Genomic DNA, 20,543 nt, shown 5'->3' on the forward strand with positions numbered 1-20,543 from the left:
GAATTTGTGTTGCCTGTGTGCATCTAAGTGATATTCAGTAGGTAATTAGATACACAAATCAGGAACTTAAAAGTATAGATTTATCTGTCCTCTTGGAGATAATTCCAGGAATCTAAAAAATTAGATATCATCAGCTAAATGCTGTTAGGTGAAACTGGGGAAACAGACAAGATCACCCAAGGAAAATGTATAGACTGAGATGAAAGAGGGAGTTCTGGTCCATGGAGAGCAAAAACAGACCAAGAAAAAGCAAGTAGAGAAGGAAAACAGAAATGGTCATATAAAAGCCAAGAAAGGAAAATAATGTAAAATAGGAATAATTCAATGTCATAAATGATTAAATAAAATAAGGATTGGAAAATGTTGAATTTTGCAATCAGAAGGAAATTCCTGACCATATTATGATAATGACTAAGAGTCCAGTCTCTGGAGCTGGGCTGTTTGGGTTTAAATCCTGACTCTGCCCCTTTTTAGCTATGTTAGCTTGACCAAGTTACCTAACTTCTCTGTGCCTCCATTTCATCATCTGTAAAATGAGATCTTCAGTAATATCCACCTCAGAGTTGTTATGAGAATTAAATGAATTAATTTCACTTTTCACTTTCGTGCATTGGAGACGGAAATGGCAGCCCACTCCAGTGTTCTTGCCTGGAGAATCCCAGGGACGGCAGAGCCTGGTGGGCTGTCGTCTGTGGGGTCGCACAGAGTCGGACACGACTGAAGCGACTTAGCAGCAGTAGCAGCAGAATACTTAAAACAGTACGTAGTATATAACAGGTGCTTGGTGAATATTACCTATTATATTGCCATTGTGATTTTTAGTGAAAGCACTTTCATTCAGTGTAGAACAGCGGGATGAAAGCTGATTTGCAGCCAGTTGAAGAATAAATGGACATGAAAGAAGCGCCTCTATTTAAGGGGTCAATAGAGTGGGTTGGTAACTAGATGTACACTCAAGGCCAAGGACAGACTTTTTCTTAGGAAAGAAACTTGAAACTGAAAGGAAAAAATCGGCAAAGAAGGAAAGATTGAAGATAAAAGAGAGAGAGAGGACAGACAGTAGAACAAATTTTAGAGGGGAAAGGGGCATAAGATCAAAAGCACAGGAAGAGAAGCGTTAGCTGTGGACACCATCTTGTTCTGAAGGGGGCAAGTTAGAAGGATGATAGCAGATGTAAATGTTTGAAGGTAGTTGATGTCTAATAACTTCTTTCTTACATGATAAGCACATTAGCTTAAAAGAACAAAGATTGGGAAAAAGGGGGCTAAAGTATATCTGCTAAGGGGTAGAGGGAGAGATGACTGACCAAGGGCAAGAAAAGGATTCCTTAGTAGTGAATGATTTCTGTTAAGACTGGAGACCATACTCTTATAATGGCATCAATGTCAGCATGCATTCTAGTAGCTTTGGGCAGCTCAGGCATGGGCACTGGGAAAGCAGAGTGTCAGGTTGATCTAAGGTTAGGAGTTTGCAGGATCAATGCTTTAGGAGGAGAGTAGGGGCTGAGGGTCCTGACAAGAGAAGTTAAACAAGCTTGAAGTCCAGGTTCAGCAAAGAAGGAATTAGAAGGTCAGGGGATGCAAAAGACTAGAGACCAGAGGTCACAATGAGCTCTAAAATGGAGTAGTGGAAACACAGGCACAAGAGGACTTAAATATTGGAAGTGCAGCTTCAGAGCCCATAGAATTCCTGAATGATCCCTCTGGTGTTAGGCCACAGGAGTGGATGGCTGAAGTCGACTCTATCCTAGAAATAGGAAGTGAGACCAAATTTGAACTAGTTTTTTCCTGTGACACCAGACTTCCTGAGTTACTCTTAGCGTTGCTTTCTTTTACTTATTCCAAATACATAAAAAGTAGGATTTAACTACCACACTGATTTTCAGCATTCTCAAAGAATAGGAAACAATTGATAATTGGAATAAAATTGAGTATCTAAAACTCACATACTTACTCATTCTATAAATTCAACCCATTTATTAGATGCATTATGTGCTTATTGGTGGAAAAAATGAATAAGACATAATAGCTAAAGAACTGATGACATTAGGGGAAAATATGTAGACTGAAGGTAACTATAGTGGAAAGTATTATCTCCTATTTATACTTTTCCAGCAGATTTGCTTTCCTAAAAGTACTGCTTTGTTAGAGTTCACATTACCTTGAGTAAATAGTCAGCAAATGTTATTGTTATTTTACCATTGCCCAAGAATAGAGATGATTCTGGAAGCATTTGGGATAAGAAGAAAATCAATAGACTTTTATATTTATTAGAGAAAAATCCACATATTAATAATTTAGCTCATGTAAGTTAGCTAAAAGTAATGGTTGCTGTTTTCAGTGATGTTTCCTTTTGCTGTGAGATGAAAGCCGGTTTATCTGTATCACCTGGCATTAATGTGCTTTCATATTTTTAGGGATCTTATCCATAGAACAACTCATCAGCCGGGTAGGTGTGATTGGGGTGACTCTCATGGCTCTTCTTTCTGGATTTGGTGCTGTCAACTGTCCGTACACTTACATGTCCTACTTCCTCAGGTAACGAGAATTTTGTCTTTTTCTTTTCTTCCCATTACTTCTTGAATACATATGTCACATCATGCCCCCATCATTAATACTTAAATATTAGGTCTATGATACTGCCTTTTTATTCTTCTCTGTCCTTTTGGATATTGGCCTAGGAATCTTTCTAAATGAGTTTTATTACTTATATATTGCTTGCCCTTGTTATTTATCCTACATTTATTTTTAAAATGGCAGTTTCAATCTGACCTTCTTCAGCCCCTTTCACTCCCACTTTTTAAAGCACATTTCTAATGGACAACAATGTGAGCCAGTCCTGACTTCAGCAAATTGGTTCCTCCCAAAAGTAAAACAGTAGATGACAATGCCGAGTCAAAAGTGTAGATACACATATATCCTAAATGTCACTGGATCAAGTCTAAGGAAATCTATAAGATAGCTAATTACTTTCTGCTCCCCTGAGGCCCCAGGAGTATTGGCTATTAAAAAGTGACAATAAAGGCATTTTTTTTTGCTTATTATACTTATTTTAATATTCCCCAGGAAAAGTACAGTTCCTTAAATTACTCGGTAATGACTGAGGTTCCTGTGTTTCTCCAGCTGCCCTGTATTATGCCCAAAGATGGAACCCCAGACTCTGCTAACAGCTTATGCTTATTACAGGAATGTGACTGACACAGATATTCTAGCCCTGGAACGGCGACTGCTCCAAACTATGGATATGATCATAAGCAAAAAGAAAAGGTAAGCTGTCAGCATGGTAAAAACTTGTGCTGTTCAAATTTCTCAACAAGGAAATTTGACATGACTGGTGCTAACAGGGAATTTCATCTCACTTATTTTTAAGTTAGGGAACCACCAGAGACTTTAGTGTCTAATCTTGTGTGAAGGAAAATTTTCAAATCAACCTTACTTCTTAACTTCAAATGTAAATTCTCTTAGATAAATTTTAGAATATCTTTTAATATTTGAAGGTATTCTCCATTGAGTGTTTTAACAGTCTATTGTCCTGCCTTTTTATAAACTTTTTCATACTTTGTTTCAACTTCCTTTTCTCCAACTACTTTATAAAATCCTTCAGTCTCCCAACTATTGTTGTTTTTATTATTTTAAAAGTACTTTTAAAATGTATGTTTTCAAAGTGGCATTTCTAGAAACTTGTGTCTCAGTGGGTAAAACCACAGATGCTAGATTCAGACTATCTGGATCTGAATCTTTGGCCTACAACTCGGTGTGACTTTAAGGTAGTTGCTTTATTTCCTTATGTCCTGATTTACTTATCTGTAAAATGGTAATAATAATAATGAGTTGACTGACATGCAGACTTCTTAGAATAGTGAACTATAAATAGCTAAGGGAAACTATTTATTAATAATCTTGGCAGGACAGTCATTTGGTTTTAATATTTTGCCTTTATTCATTCATATGAATGAATCATTCACTTAATTGTAGAAAGCCTAGTTTATGTTGAACACTGTAATAAATGCTGAATAGTACATGGAGATAGAATGATGAGCAAGGTAATCAATTCCTACCTTCGTGAAACTTATTAGTCTACTGTTTTTATTAGAGTTAGTATTACTCATATAGAAATGTCATAGAAGTTCTAAGTTGATGAGTGTTTTTCCATTTCATGTGTCTTCTTTCCACACTTTCCTATAGTAAGATACATAATCAAGTCAGAAGACTTAATGTAAGAGAGAACAATAGATATTGGAATGATAAAGAGGTCCAGATTCACCAACTAATTCTTATCTCCATTTCTATACATCTTCACTAGGGTACTGGAAGTAGATACACATGTGTATACATTTATTTACTTATATATGTTTTGTTAATATTCAAACTCGACAGTTTATTTTACATGAATGAATATGATTGTCGACTTTTAGAATACAGCAATAAGAGCAGTGTTGCTGCTGCTCTGCTCAGTCGCTTCAGTCGTGTCCAACTCTGTGCGACCCCATAGATGGCAGCCCACCAGGCTCCCCCGTCCTTGAGGTTCTCCAGGCAAGAACACTGGAGTGGGCTGCCATTTACTTCTCCAATGCATGAAAGTGAAAAGTGAAAGTGAAGTCACTCAGTCGTGTCCAACTCTTAGCGACCCCATGGACTGTAGCATCCGTCCATGGGACTTTCTAGGCAAGAGTACTGGAGTGGGTTGCCATGTTATTCAGTATTAAAACATACTGTTTTATATAGAAACATACTGTTTGGATTCCCGGGATTATTCTCCCTTTTACTATATTTACTTTATTCATATAGAGCGATGAATATAAAGTCATGACCCACATCAAATGCAGATGTGCACTTATAAGACATTTCATCAATAATCTTTCTTAGCAGTTGGCTCTGATCTATACATGAACCCCTATAGACCTTGTTAAGTCAGGATCTGGGATGGCTTGTGGTCCTGCAGCATGTCTTCATAATTTGAGTGGCTCTCAGAAGAATCAGCCTCCCAATTTGACCTAATTATTACAGTTCTTTACCTGGTGGAGCTAACAGTTCAAATACAGCTAGATAAACTGCTTGGTAGAACAAAAAAATAACAGTCCTCAGAAAAATAAAACAGATTCCAAAGTCACTGAAACATAATATCTACAAAGTCAAGTCTTCAGTCAAAGCTTGCTGGGCATACAAAGAAACAGAACTGTGCAACCCATATTCAAGATAAAAAGGAACTAATAGACACTTAACTCCAGGTGGGCGCAGATAACAGCTTTAACAAAGACTTGAAAACAGCTATTATAAATACATTTTAAAAAATGAAAGAATATACAATATTAATTAGTGAACAGAAAAGGAGTCTCAAAAGAGAAATAGAAACTATATTTTTAAAAAGAAGCAAAAGGAAATTCAAAAGCTGAAAACAACAGTAACTAAAATGAAAATTTTACTAGGTAGGCTTAGCAGAGTTAAGATAGCAGAAGAATTAATTAGTGAACTTGAAAGTAAGTCAATAGAAATTATTCAGTCTGAAGAATAGAGAAATAAAAGATGAAAGAAAAATGAATGAAAATCTCAGGATGAAGCACTATCAAGCAGTCCAACAGGTACCTGTAGTTGGAGTCCTCTAGGACTAAGAAGCAAAAAAAAGTACTTAAAGAAATAACGGCCAAAGGCCTCCCAAATTTGGTGGAAAACATTAATTTACAGATCTAAGAGGCTTAAGTCAAACACAAGTTTGACTAGTTTTATATAGTCAGATTGCTAAAAGGCAAATAAAAAATCTTGAAAGCATCAAGAGAAAAATGATGAATAGATATAGTTGTTTGTTGTTCAGTCACTGAGTCATGACCGACTCTTTGCAACCCCATAAACTGCAGCATGCCAGGCTTTCTTGTCCTTCACTATCTCCTGGAGTTTGCTCAAACTCATGTCCATTGAGTCAGTGATGCCATCCAACCATCTCATCCTCTGTCACCCCCTTCTCCTGCCTTCAATCTTTCTCTGCATCAGGGTCTTTTCTAATGAGTCTGTTCTTCGCATCAGGTGGCCAAATTATTGGTGTTTCAGCTTCAGCATCAGTCCTTCCAATGAATATTCAGTACTGATTTCTTTTAGTATTGACTAGTTTGATCTTGCAGTTCAAGGGACCCTCAAGAGTCTTCTCCAGCACAGTTCAAAAGCATCAATTCTTTGATCCTCAACCTTCTTTCTGGTCCAATTCTCACATCTGTACATGACTGCTGGAAAAGCCATAACTTTGAATAACTTTGTCAGCAAAGTGATGTCTTTGCTTTTTAATATGCTGTCTAGGTTTGTCATAGCTTTCCTTCCAAAAAGCAAGCATCTTTTAGTTTCATGGCTGCAGTCACTGTCTGCAGTGATTTTGGAGCCCAGGAAAATAAAATCTGTCACTGTTTCCACTTTTCCCCCATCTGTTTGCCATGAAGTAATAAATCTAGGGGAACCATGAAGAAAGTAATACAACTTGGAAACTATATTCCATTCACTCAGTATCCAGGTAAAGGTCATTTTAACAGGAAACAGTTAAGTCAATGTGGCCAATACACTTAACATTCTTTTTTTTTTTTAATGCTTTTTAAAATTTTTTGTTTATTTTTAAGTTTTTATTTATTTATTTATTTTTGGTTGCACTGGGTCTTTGGTTGCTGTGCGTAGGCTTACTTTAGTTGCAGCAAGCAGGAGCCACTCTTTGTTGTGGTGCAAAGGCTTCTCATTGCAGTGACTTCTCTTGTGGAGCATGGGCTGGCTCTAGGGCACACGGGCTTTAGTAGTTGTGGCAAATGGATTTAGTTGCCCCGAGGCATATGAAATCTCCCCAGACCAGTGATCAAACCCATGTCCCCTGCATTGTCAAGCAGATTTTTAACCACTGGACCACCAGGGCAGTCTTCTTTATTGTATTATTTTAGCCAATGGCTTAATTTAGCCTACAGAAATACCATGTGGTATTTGGTACCATTTGTGTTGGTCCTAACCATGAACACCGGTGCTGCTTCTTTATCCTTACCGCTTCTATCTCTTGTCACCCTTTTGAGGTTAACGTTGAATTAAATTCTTCTTTAGTTCTACAAATCTACTTTTATTAAACTCGTCTTGTGTTTTTTTTTTTTTAAGCCTGTAAGCCTTGGCCTGTTGTATCCTTCAAGTAACCATTAATGAACAAATGGTCTATTTTTCCTCACAAGGACCCTGTTCTTAATATCTGTGTGATAGGCTGGAACATGCCAGCAGCCACCACTGACGTGGTATGTCCTTCCATAAACTGATAGGAAGGACAAATGTCCCACTGATTTATTCAGTAGTAGGAAGAGATTAACATTAGAGAGAGAATGGTGCTTTAGAAGAGGCCAGGTTTGTGTGATTTTCTGATTTTTTTTTTCTTTTGTTAGCTTCTGAAAAGGAAGGAAAGAAACATTTATTGAGTTCCTACCCTGTACCTGATCCTTTATCTAGGCATGTTAGCTGTTATTTTATTTTGTTCTTAAATGATAATGGTAAAAAGTAAATATATTGTTTCATTGATCTTCATAATCATCTAGAGATGAGGACATGAAAACTCTAAAGCCTTACAGTTTCCAATGGCAGATCGAATCTTCAGATTTATTGCCAACTCCAATTCTGTGCTCCTTCACCTATTCCACATTCCTTCTGGGAGTGTATAGTTTTCCCTCCGTTGTAAGCAGTAGAAAAGTGGGACTCCAGAATTTATTCCTTTCCTGAACAGCTCAGCAAATGAAAGGAGCAGCTATGAGATGACAAGAATGGACTTTGAGGGTCCATGCTCCCTTGCTGAGGTTTTACATTTTCTTTTTTTAACAATAGGTCCTTGTTGGTTATCTATTTTAATTATAGCTGTGTGTCTATGTCCATCCCAAACTCCCTAACTATCCCTTTCCCCCATCCTTACCACCACCATTCCCCACCCCTGGCAACCATAAGTTCATTCTCTAAGTCTTTACATTTTCTTTTATTTCAGGATGGCAATGACACGGAGGACTATGTTCCAGAAGGGGGAGGTGCATAACAAACCATCAGGATTCTGGGGGATGATAAAGAGCGTTACCACTTCAGCACCAGGAAGTGAAAGTATCCTTTATCCATTGGCTTGTTTCTTTTTCTCAACTGTGAACCAAAGGCAGAAGAAAAATTAGTGTTGGGACAGAGACATTCTCTTCTAAGATACCTGACTACATCAGAGTTCAGCTGGTCAGGACTGGGCTTAGGAAAAAGAAAGCCATAGATAATCCTAAAATAATAAAACCATTGTCTTTGAGCTGAAGGGATCCAAACAAGTCAGTCTTTCCATTTTACAGATGAGAAAATAGACCCAGAGAAGTTAAGTCACACAGTGGCTTGTGGCAAATGTAAGACCAGAACTGTGGTCTCCTTAGTTCTTTCCACTACACTATTATATTTCACAACTTCAAAAAACCACCACAAAACAGTGGCTCCCTAAAATGACTGGTTTGTATATGGATTGTAAGGGCCCATTTCTAAAGTCAGTTTTAGAAACAAATTTTAAGCAGCTTTTTATCTCCAGTAACTTTTTGGTTTAAAGAATCAAGGAGATTGTGTTAATAAATTTGTCTTGGCCCGGGTGGTTGCAGTGTTAAACTAATTCCCAAATTGAGTAACCACATCTCTTTGTGGCTGCCATGCTGTCAAGCCAAAATTTGGTGTGAGAGACTAGAGGTGAGATAGCTTATGCGTATTCCTCCCTTCTCTGGCCTGAGGAAGAACAAATTTCCTTTTGCCTCAGTTGAAGGAAAAGAATGTAACCTGTTCTTGCTATAAATTATGATATACCTTTCTGGTGTGAAATGCAGGTAGGAATTAGAACAAACAAAATGGGATGACCACAGGAGAGAGGGGGGAAAAAAGGTGACTTTAAATTTATTTAAACATTAATTTCATGTCTCCTATTTCCAAACAGTGTGCTAAACTGGTGAGCAGAAGATAGCCTCTCTCCTCAAGGAACTTAGTGCCTAATCATGAGGGAGCCAGACATGTAACTGAGCCATGTATTCAGTGGCCTGAACTGTGCCAATAGCAGCCACTACTGAGGAGGGAGCTGGAGGGCACTTGCTGATTTGGGTAATAGTGGGAAAAGTCACAGAGAGGAGGGAGGATTTGGATTAAAACCAATTAAACTTCTGTTTTAGAAAGGGCTATCTTTACTATTTTTATGACTTAAAAATTCATAAAAGCCAAACTTTAGGTTTAAGCTATCTCAGCAACACTAAACCAAGTCAAAAAAGTATCAGGATTATTGAACCTCTCTGAGTCCTTTCCTAAATGGAGAGGATAATCACACAGCCTCACTGAGTTCTTAGAAGGTGGCATAGAGTAATGGAAAGAGCAGACCTTGGAGTAAGGCAGCTCTGACTTTGCTTCCACGCCTATTAGCTGTGTGACTTTGAGCAAGATATTTGACTCTCTGAGCTTTACTTTCCTTATCTGCAAAATGGATAATGACACCTATCCCATGGGATTGTTGTGAATGATAGAAGATAAGATCTGTAAAGAACTGAAGAAGGTAATGTCTATAAATCCCAGCCTGTATTAGAACACAGTAAATATTAGATCCCTTTTCCTAACATCATATTTATTCAAGATAATGCAAGAGAAAACTTTGCTGTATATTGTAGGTGTTTTTCTTACTATGTAACCTTTTGAGATTTCAAAAATGACATTTAACTTAAGCTAACTAGATAAAGCAAAAATAAACAGAAGTACCTACCTGAGCCACTCTCAAGCTAGTGTAAAACTGAGTGGTAGGTGTTTGGTGGTGGTGCTGTTAATGGTAAAGCTTTTATACACCTGTGTCTGAGATTGGAAAAATAGTTCTGAAATAGTACTGCTGGCTATTGAAGCAGGAAATTGAAAATATGGGCAGTTCCTAGGACCTGCTATAGAAGAAACCAAAAGCATGTGCTTTCTTCATTGCTATTCCTTGAAACTTCTGTGTGATTTAAACCTTGATGCCCATTTTGTGCCAGATCTTACTCTTATTCAACAGGAAGTGGATGCTTTGGAAGAACTAAGCAGGCAACTTTTTCTGGAAACAGCTGATCTATATGCTACCAAGGTACAGAGCAAGGAAGCTGCAGTATGGTTTTTACCAATGTTGATTGAAGAGAGAGCAAGACTAAATAAGCTTTGTAGCATCCTCTATGGCCAAGCCATGTAAGAGGCACCTCAGTAGCTTCAGTATCAGTCATGAAGCACTGATACCTGGACTCTTTGTGACATTACTCCTACCAGTAGCAAAACCCTTAATGGAACACTCTCAAAAATGGAAATTACTGGAATAGTCAGAAGAAGCTTTTAATCATCTAGGAAGGTTGCACACATCACTTCCTACTAATGGCCAAGATCAAGAGGCTGGCTCCTATGGTAGCTCTTGTGATTGTTTTTTATTCTCTTGCAAGTTAGTAATATTGGAAGAGCAGTAAGACATCCATCTGCTGTGGTCTATTGTTATTGTTAGTCCCCAAGTTATGTCTGACTCTTTTGTGATCCCATAGACTATAGACCGCCAGGCTCCTCTGTCCATGGGATTTCCCGGGGAAGAATACTGGACTGGATTGCCGTTTCCTTCTCCAGGGTATCTTCCTGACCCAGAGATCAAACCCAAGTCTCTTGCACTGGCAGGTGGATTCTGGGCCACTGTGGAAGCCCCTGCTGTGGTCTAGCTCTATTTTAAAGGAGCCAGATTAAGAAGGAACCTAACTACAAGAAGAAACTTTCCTATGTACACCTAAAATGCAATATAATTTAAACATGCAAAATCTATTATTTAAGGTTGTTCAGACTATTTTAATCCTTTTTGAGGATCACTTCACAGAAATAGCTGTATAGGATAGAGAGAAACATAGGCTTTGGAGGCAGGTAGACCTGAGCCTAACTTCCCTTACTCACTAGCTGTGTGTCCTTAAGCAAGTTATTTAACCTTTCCAAGCCTTCATTTTCTCATCTGTAAAATTAAAAAGGACATATCTCATAAGAGTTGTTATGAAGATTAAAGTAGATACTGCATGTAAGATGTTTATCCTAATTTTTGGTTTAAAGTAATCATTCAATAAATTTTCCCACTACTACTATTATTGTTATTTTAATATTATTATCATGTGTTATTTTAATATTACTATCATATTAAGGTTTTAATCCTTAGCCTGAACAGTGATTCATAGAGGCAGAAATATTTTTGTAGAATGTAAATATACATTTTGCCAGGACTAACCGTGTTTTATGTTTATTCTCCCTCAGGAGAGAATAGAATACTCCAAAACTTTCAAAGGGAAATACTTTAATTTTCTGGGTTACTTCTTCTCTATTTACTGTGTTTGGAAAATTTTCATGGTAAGTATATTTTTTTAATTGTTAGGGTTTAGATGATTTTCTCTAGTAATGGCAGAGAGAAAATTGGGTTTGGTTGAGGCCGTGAACTAAGTTCCAAATCCAACTGCATCAACAGAGCATGTCATCTTTCACATATCTGAGCCTCTTCCCCCTCTTCTTTTTAGGTTACCTAGAAACGGGAGGTTGCATTTTTCTTCTGTCAGAAATCATTAGTAAGTTCTTAGGTTGTGAAATATATGAAGTGCCTATAGAGGTTTCCTGTTTTACACCTTACTCTTCATATTACCCATGAGTACATGACTATATTAACACTACTCCAACCTTCAGCTCAGAACAGAAACCACCTGTCCTTTTTAATAATCTGTATATACCCAAAAAAGTAAATTCTAAAACACATTCCTACAGATAAATTCATCTTCTGTGCTTCCAGCTCTTACTCTTTTGTGGCTTGCCCTCCCACTCTATTCTTTATGTGCATTTTATGCAGTGCTTTATTTGTCTTTACTTGTGACCCATCTGCAGGTATTAATGGATTTCAGTGTGATTATAAAAAAGGCTGATTTGACTTTCTGGTTTGATGACTTTCCCACTGAGGCTGTGCTTGCACAAAGAGGAGCTTTGTCAGCTTGTTAGTTAATTTTGATCAGTGTAGATGAATGGAGGATTCTAGATTTAACAGATTTAAATGTTATAAAAAATTGATGTTAATACCCATTCACATGACATTTTAAAATCTTGACTTCTTCAGCAGGAGAGGATAAATGAAGATAGTGTGTTCAGTTATCAAGTATTCATATTATTAAGCTACTAAAGGTTTCCCTGAGATGCAGCCTTTAGGAGAGTGTAACATTTTTTAACAGCTTTATTGAGATGTGGTTGATGTTCAACAAACTGTACATATTTAACATATACAATTTGGTAAGTTTTGATACATGCGTATACCTGTGCAATGGCCATCACCCAATCAACATAGAGAACATATCCATCCATCACTTGTGAATGTTTCCTCAGGCCCCTTTGTCTCTCTATACTTTGTAGTATTCCACTGTATGGATGCACCACAATTTGTTTTATCTGTTCACCTGCTGATCAATATTTGTTTGTTTCCCATTTGGGAATATTACAAATAAAATGGCTGTGAATATTTGTCTACAAGTCTGTGTTTGGACATGTGTTCTCTTTTCTCTTGGGAGAAAGCATTTGCGTGTAGAATGGCTGGATCATATGGCAGACATATGGTTAACTTTTGAAGAAATGGCCAAACTTTTCCAAAGAGGTTGTACCATTTTACATTCCTACCTGCAGTATTTGGGAGTTTCAATTATTCCACATCCTTGCTAAGGCTATGTAGTCAGTCTTTTAAATCTTAGATGTTTTAATAGCTAGGAGGTGGTACTAAATCATTTTAATTTGCATTTTCCTAATGCCTAATGATGTTGAACAACTTTTATGTGCTTTTTTGCCACCTGTGTATCCTCTCTGGTGATGTATCTATTCAGATTTTTTGCCAGTTTTTTAATTGTGCTCAGTCATTCAGTTATGTCTGACTCTTTGCAGTCCCATGGACTGTAGACCGCCAGGATCCTCTGTCCATAGAATTTTCCAGGCAAGAATACTGGAGTGGGGTGCCATTTCCTCCTCCAGGGGATCTTCCCAACCCAGTGATCGAACCCACATCTCTGACATCTCCTGCTTTGGCAGGCAGATTCTTTACCATTGGGCCACCTGGGAAGCCCATTTTTTAAATAGGTTGATTGTTTTCTTTTTGTTGGGCTTGAGAGTTTTTCAGTATATTCTGGTAACCTTTTATCAAATATGTGATTTTAAAATATTTTCTCCCATCAGTGACTTGGCTTTTCATTCTGTTAGTATCCTTCAAAAATCAAAAGGTCTTAATTTCAATGATGTCCAATCTATTCTTTTTTTATTATAGATTATGCTTTTGTGTTGTATCTAAGAAATCTTTGTCTAACCTGGGGTCACAAAGATTTTTTTTCATGTTTTCTTAATATGAAAAATATAAAATAGAAATTTTATAGTTTTAGGTTTTACATTTAGGTCTGTGAGCCATCTTAAGTTAAATTTCTAATATGATATTGGAGTATGAATCCAAGTTCACTTTTTTCACATAGATATCCAGGTGTTCTAGCACCATTCATTGAAAAAAGTATCCTTTCTCCATTGAGGCAATTTTGCAATTTTGTCAAAAACGAATTGACCTTATGTATATGGGTCTGTTTCTGTTCTCTTTTTTCTATTGAGATTTATGTGTATCTTATATATTTACTTCTGCCAGTACCACACTGTCTTGATCAATATGTCTTCCAGTCGATGAACATGGTACAACTCTTCATCTATTTAGATTTTCTTAGTTTTTCTCAGCAGTGTTTTATAGTTTTTGGTGTACAGATCTTTCTCATCTTTCATCAGATTTATCTAAGTATTTGATTTTTAGATGCTATTATAAATGACAGTGTTTTTATAATTTTCATTTTCAAGTGTTAATAGTATATAGATATACAACTGATTCTTGTATATTGATCTTGTATTCTGTTACCTTGCTAAACTCTCTTATTGTTTCTAGAAGCTTTTTATAAATTTCATAGGATTTCCTACATAGACAATTTCATCCTATCTTTTCTTCCTCTTCAAGCCTTACTGCACTGACCAAATCCTCCAGTAACAGAATTAAGTAAAGCAGTCACCCTGCTCTTGTTCCTGATCTTAGGGGGAAAGCATCCAGTCTTACACCATTAAGTATGGTGTTAGCTATTGGTTTTTCCTAGGTGCCCTTTATCAGATTGAGGAATTTTCTTTTATTGATAGTTTCTTAAGTGTTTTTAATCGTGAAAGCATGTTTGATTTTGTTACTTCTGCATCTATGGAGATGATCATATGGTTTTTCTTTTTTAGTCTGCTAATACAGTAAAATTAATTTTTGAACATTAAACTGAACTCACATTCCTGGAGTAACCTTACTTGGCCAAGTGTATTATCCTTTTAATGTTTTGTTAGATTTAATTTACTAATGTTTTGTTAAAGAGTTTTTGCATCTATGTTTATGAAGAATTTCAGAGTATAGTTTTCTTGTTAATGTCTTTGGTTTAGGTGTCTAACCTTAAAGAATAAGTTGAGAAGTATTTCTTTCTCTTCCAATTAGTAGAAGGGTTTGCATGGAATATTAATATATTAATAAATTAATGAATGTGATATATAATTAAATTCTATAATTGAATGTTAATATATAAACATATTAACAACTTTATTAAATGGAGTCATGTGATGTGATCTTTTGTGGTTGGCTTCCTAACATAATGTTTTCAAGGTTTATCTATATTGTAGCCTCTATCAATAAATACTTCATTCCTTTTTATGACTGAATAATATTTGTTCCATTATATGGATATGCCACATTAAATTATCCGCTCATTAGTTGGTGAACATTTGAGTTGTTTTATTGTGACATTCTGGCCGCTGTAAATAATGCTGTTGAGCATTCATGTTTGTTTGTTTTGTGGGCTGTGCTGGGTCCTCACTGCTGTGCAGGCTTTTCTCTAGTTGCCGCGAGCAGGGGCTACTCTGCTGTTGCAGTGCAGTCTCTCGTTGTGCTGGCTTCCCTTGTTGCAGAGCACAGGCTCGGGGATGTGTGGACTCAGGAGTTGCAGCACGTGGACTTAGCTGCTCTGTGACATTTGGGACCTTCCTGGACTAGGGATCAAAGCTGTGTTTCCTGCGTTGGCAGGTGGATTCTTTACCTCTAAGCCATCAGGGAAACCCCATGTAGAAGTTTTTATGTGGACATGTGTTTCATTTCTCTTAGGTATATATCTGTAGAAGTAGAATTGCTGGGTTATATGCTTACTATATGTTTAACCTTCTAATAAACTGCCTAACTACCAGGCTGTTTTCCAAAGCATCTGCACCATTTATATTCCTGCCAGCAATGTGTGACGGTTGCAATTTCTCCACATCCTCTCCAATACTTATTATCTATCTTTTTAATTATAGTCATTTTGTTGTTGCTTAGTCGCTGAGTCATTTCCAACTCTTTGCAACCCCATGAACTGCAGCACGCCAGGCTTGCCTATCCTTCACTATCTCCGGTGTTGGCTCAAACTCATGTCCACTGAGTTGATGATGCCATCCAACCATCTTATCCTCTGTTGCCCATTTCTCTTCCTACCCTCAGCCTTTCCCAGCATAAGGGTCTTTTCCAGTAAGTGAGCTCCTCACATCAGATGGCCAGAGTATTGGAACTTCAACTTCAGCATCATTATCCCAATAAATATTTAGGGTTTATTTCCTTTAGGATTAGTTTGGTTTGATCTCCTTGCAGTCCAAGGGACTCCCAAGAGTCTTCTCCAACACCACAATTCAAAAGCATCAATTCTTCAGTGCCCAGCCTTCTTTATGGTCCAGCTCTCACATCCATACATGACTACTGGAAAAACCATAGCTTTGACTAGATGGACCTTTGTCAGCAAAATAATGTCTCTGTTTTTTAATACTCTGTCTAGGTTTGTCATAGCTTTTCTTCCAAGGAGCAAGCGTCTTTGAATTTCATGGCAGCAGTCACTGTCTACAGTGATTTTAGAGTCCCCAAAAATAAAGTCTGTCAACTGTTTCCATTGTTTCCCATCTATTTGCCATAAAGTAATGGGACCAGATGCCATCCATGATCTCAGTTTTTTGAATGTTGAGTTTTAAGCCAGCTTTTTCACTGTCCTCTTTCACCTTCATCAAGAGGGTCTTTAGTTCCTCTTTGCTTTCTGCCATAAGGGTGGTGTCATCTGCATATCTGAGGTTATTGATATTTCTCCCAGCAATCTTGATTCCAGCTTGTACTTCCTCAAGCCCAGCGTTTCTCATGATGTACTCTGCATATAAGTTAAATAAGCAGGGTGACAATACACAGCCTTGACATACTCCTTTCCCAATTTGGAACCAGTTTGTTGTTCCATGTCCAGTTATAACTGTTGCTTTTTGACCTACATACAGGTTTCTCCTTACAGGAGGCAGGTCAGGTAGTCTGGTATTCCCATCTCTTTAAGAATTTTCTAGTTTCTTGTGATCCATACAGTCAAAGGTTTTAGCATGATCAATGAAGTCGATGTTTTTCTGGAATTCCCTTGCTTTTTCTATGATCCAATAGATGTTAGCAATTTGATCTCTGATTCTTCTGACTTTTCTTAACCCCAGCTTGTACATCTGGAATTTCTTGGTTCATGTACTATTGAAACCTAGCTTGAAGGATTTTGAGCATTACCTTGCTAGCATATGAAATGAGTGCAACTGTGCAGTAGTTTGAACATTCTTTAGCATTGCCTTTCTTTGGGATTGTAATGAAACTGACCTTTTTCAGTCCTGTGGCCACTGCTGAGTTTTCCAAATTTGCTGGCATATTGAATGCAGCACTTTAACAGCATTATCTTTTAAGATTTGAAATAACTCAGCTGAAATTCCATCACACCCACTAGCTTTGTAGTGATGCTTCCTAAGGCCCACTTGACTTCGTACTCCAGGATGTCTGGCTCTAGGTAAGTGACCACACCATAGTGGTTATCCAGGTCATTAATATCTTTCTTGTATAGTTCTTCTGTGTATTCTTGCTACCTTTTCTTAATATCTTCTACTTCTCTTAGGTCCATACCATTTCTGTCCTTTATCGTGCCCATCTTTGCATGAAATGTCCCCTTGGTGTCTCTGATTTTCTTGAAGAGATCTCTAGTCTTTCCCATTCTATTGTTTTCCTCTGTTTCTTTGCATTGTTCACTTAAGAAGGCTTTCTTATCTCTCCTTGCTATTCTTTGGAACTCTGCCTTCAATTGGGTATATCTTTCAATATTTTGGTGGATGTGAATTGATATCTCTCATTCTTTTTTTTCCTGATCAATCTAGATAGAAGTTTATCGATTTTATTGAACTTTTCAAAGAACTAGCATCTGGGTTAATTGATTTTCTCTATTTTTCTGGTTTCTACTTCATTGATTTCTGCTCTGATCTTTATTTTCTTCTGCTGCTCTTTTGGGTATCTTTTTCTGATTTCTTAAAGAGGAAGCTAAGATCACTGACTTGGAACTTTTTTTAAATATAGGCATTTTAATGCTACAAATTTCTTAGTAAGCACTATTTTATTTGTATCTCACACATGCAACTTTTTTGATATGTTTATTTTCATCCGGTTCAAAATACTTTCTGATTTACTTTTTGATTTTTTCTTTGACTCATCAGTTATTTAGAAGTATGTTATAAAATATTGGGCATCTTCTGAATATCTTTCTGTAACTACTTTCTAATTTAATTTCATGTGGTCTGAGAACATATTTTGTATGATTTGAATCTTTTTAAGTCTATTGAGGCTTGTTTTCTGGCCCAGAATATGGTCAACCATGGTTAATTAAGTTCTTTGTGCACTTGAATGGAAAGTGTATTCTACTCTGTTTGGGTGGAATAGCCTACAGGTCTCACTTAGGTCAAGTTGATTGATAATATTGTTAAGTTTTTCTATATTCTTACTGCTTTTCTGACTGCTTAATTATTGAGAGAGGGGTATTGAAATTTCCCCTATTGTGGATTTGCCTATTTCTTTTTTTAATTATATCATTTTTTTTCCTTCATGTATGTCATGTAGGGTCACTATGTACCCCTTGATGAAATGATTCTTTTATCATTATGAAATGACCCTTTTAGTCTCTGGCAACATTATTTTGCTATGAAATCTACTTTGTCTGATATTAATATAGACATTCCAGCTTTCTTTTGGTTATCATTAGCATAATATATCTTTTTACATGCTTTTAGTTTTAACCTATTTGTATCTTTATATTTAAAGTGGGCTTCTTGTAAACAACTTGCTTTTATATCTAATCTAATGGTCTCTGCCATTTATTTGTCATATTTGGACCAGGAGTCAGCCATCTGCAGCCCCTAGGCCAAATCCAGCCACCACCTGCTTTTATTTAAAAAGTTTGATTGGAACACAGCCAAGTCCATTTATCTACACAGTCATATGACCATGGCAGAGTTTGCCAACCTCTGGTTTAGACCATTTATATATTTTTTAAACTTTTTATTTTGTATTGGAGTATAGCCAGTTAATAAACAATGTTGTGATAATTTCAGGTAAGCAGCAAAGAGACTCAGCCATACATATACATGTGTCCATTCTCTCCAAACTCCCCTTCCATCCAGGCCACATAACACTGAGTTCCATGTGCTATACAGTAGTAAACCATTTATATTCAATGTGTTATTGTTATGGTTGAGCAACAGTGTTGCTGTATGTTTTTATTTGTCTTGTGTTATTTTTTCCTTTTTCTTCTTTTGGATTAATCGATTATTTTTCATAATTCCATTTGATCTTTGTTGTCTCGTCGGCTATAATAACTCTCCTTGTTGTTTTAGTGATTGCTATTAGAGCTTTCAGAAAATAACCATAGGGAATGACCCTGGAATCCCTTGATTCTCTGACCTTGTGTTTTACCAGAATGTTACCTTTCTGGATCCTGATAAATTGAGGTGTGTATGTCATAGCCTTATCCCCCTTTACACTCTACAGAAAAGAAAGATAGGGTAGATACGGACTTTTGTTTGCCGATGTATGAATAGCCAAAATAGATTTCTTATGTATGATTTAGACTGAAAGTAGAATTGCATTTTTAGGAATATCCACCTATAGGAAACACTTGGTGATTCATTATTTTGAATCATTTTTTGAAACTGATTTTTGAGATACTCTAATGTAAAGGTCTGTGTCTCTGTAGGCAACCATCAATATCGTTTTTGACCGAGTTGGGAAAACTGATCCAGTCACAAGAGGCATTGAAATCACTGTGAATTATCTGGGGATCCAATTTGATGTAAGAGATGTATCAAAATCTTTGTTTATGTTAAGATTCTATGTCCTTACTCTAGGTACTTGTTTCTGCTTTCATTCTTCTGTTGTTTTGGCATATTCACATGGCAGATTCGTAAAGGGCCTAAAACCATAACTAATGACTGGCAATTATTATTTTCATGAGTAGTAATCATTTCTACAGTTCCTTCTCTTCTTAGTCACAGCTACCACTCTCCAGCTTCTCCCTACCAAAATATTCAAATACTTCTGTCTGTGATACTTGATGATATCTTCAAACATATAACTCACCTTTGATTCCTCTGGTAGAAAATTAACTACTAATTAGTGTTTTTGTGTTAGAACTAAAATGATTTCTGCTATAAAAAATTATCTGTATAATTCATATGGGCTTTGAGCTAAAAATGGTTAACTGTCCCCTGTGCACAAATTTTTTTTTAATCTTCTTTCTACCTGTTTTATAATTGGGACAGTCTTGTCCCAGTTTGAGTTTAATGTCTTTTTTTGTAGAATAGTGCATTTTCCAGGTATTTATATGGCCGGTGATTCCAGCTGGTTGGCACTTTGGTGATAAAACCAGTGTCACATTCTTAGTCCTTATGAGTGCCGTTTAGTTGTTCTATGATCCTGGCCGTAGTTTGCATGATACCCTCAGCTGGACGTGCCCCCGGTAGCTGGATAAAATGAAAATACACCAGAGCAAATTGAGCTCCAGTCCTTGAGAAACAATTCAAGGCACACATTTCTTAGACGATAAATCAACAGTGTATCCTTTTTCATGTGAAGGAGCATGGTTTCTTTCCTTCAACTAGTATATAAATTATGTGGTAAAGCATGCTTCACTCATATTTTATATGTATTTTTCTCTTAAAATTTTTTTACTGGGGTGAATTTTTAGAAATGCCGTTCCTTGTTAGTGCTTTTCTAGGGCTAGTTGCTGTGTATATATATGTGTTCCATCTGTAACTCATCTACACACCACTCCACATTTCATAAATCTGAATAACATCTCTCAGATGTTGGCAATACAGCTCCCCTCTGATGCTTTTTGGCCTTGAATCAAACACAGGGTATCACAGCTGCCTCTCACTCTGAAGCAATCCAAGAGACGGAAAAGGTATCATCCTGTGATTCAAATAAAGGTCAACTACTTCCTAGACCATAGCTGAGAATGTCTACATACTCTTTTATTATTTAAGTTTTGGGTGATCAGAGAACTGTCATTCACAAATATTAAACATTATCAGGCTGCTATTTAGTTTCCTTTTAATTCGTGCTTTTTACTTGAAGCTATGTTATTTGCTTTGTGTTTCTTCTGATTTATTAGTAT

General features: G+C 36.7%; 1 protein-coding gene across 2 annotated transcripts in view; it reads left to right on the top strand.

The window, feature by feature from the left end:
• The window catches only part of LOC122433651 (Golgi pH regulator), a 48,065-nt gene that overhangs the window by 23,933 nt on the left and 3,589 nt on the right, over positions 1-20,543 (top strand). For both annotated transcript variants that reach the window (XM_043456752.1, XM_043456751.1), the window contains exons 6-11: positions 2,418-2,538; positions 3,187-3,267; positions 7,973-8,082; positions 9,996-10,084; positions 11,266-11,358; positions 19,122-19,217. In XM_043456752.1, coding sequence (XP_043312687.1) covers positions 2,418-2,538; positions 3,187-3,267; positions 7,973-8,082; positions 9,996-10,084; positions 11,266-11,358; positions 19,122-19,217 — 590 coding nt within the window. The remainder of the gene's footprint in view (positions 1-2,417; positions 2,539-3,186; positions 3,268-7,972; positions 8,083-9,995; positions 10,085-11,265; positions 11,359-19,121; positions 19,218-20,543) is intronic.

Source organism: Cervus canadensis, chromosome 2 (assembly GCF_019320065.1).
Source record: "Cervus canadensis isolate Bull #8, Minnesota chromosome 2, ASM1932006v1, whole genome shotgun sequence".
Classification (NCBI taxonomy): Eukaryota; Metazoa; Chordata; class Mammalia; order Artiodactyla; family Cervidae; genus Cervus; species Cervus canadensis.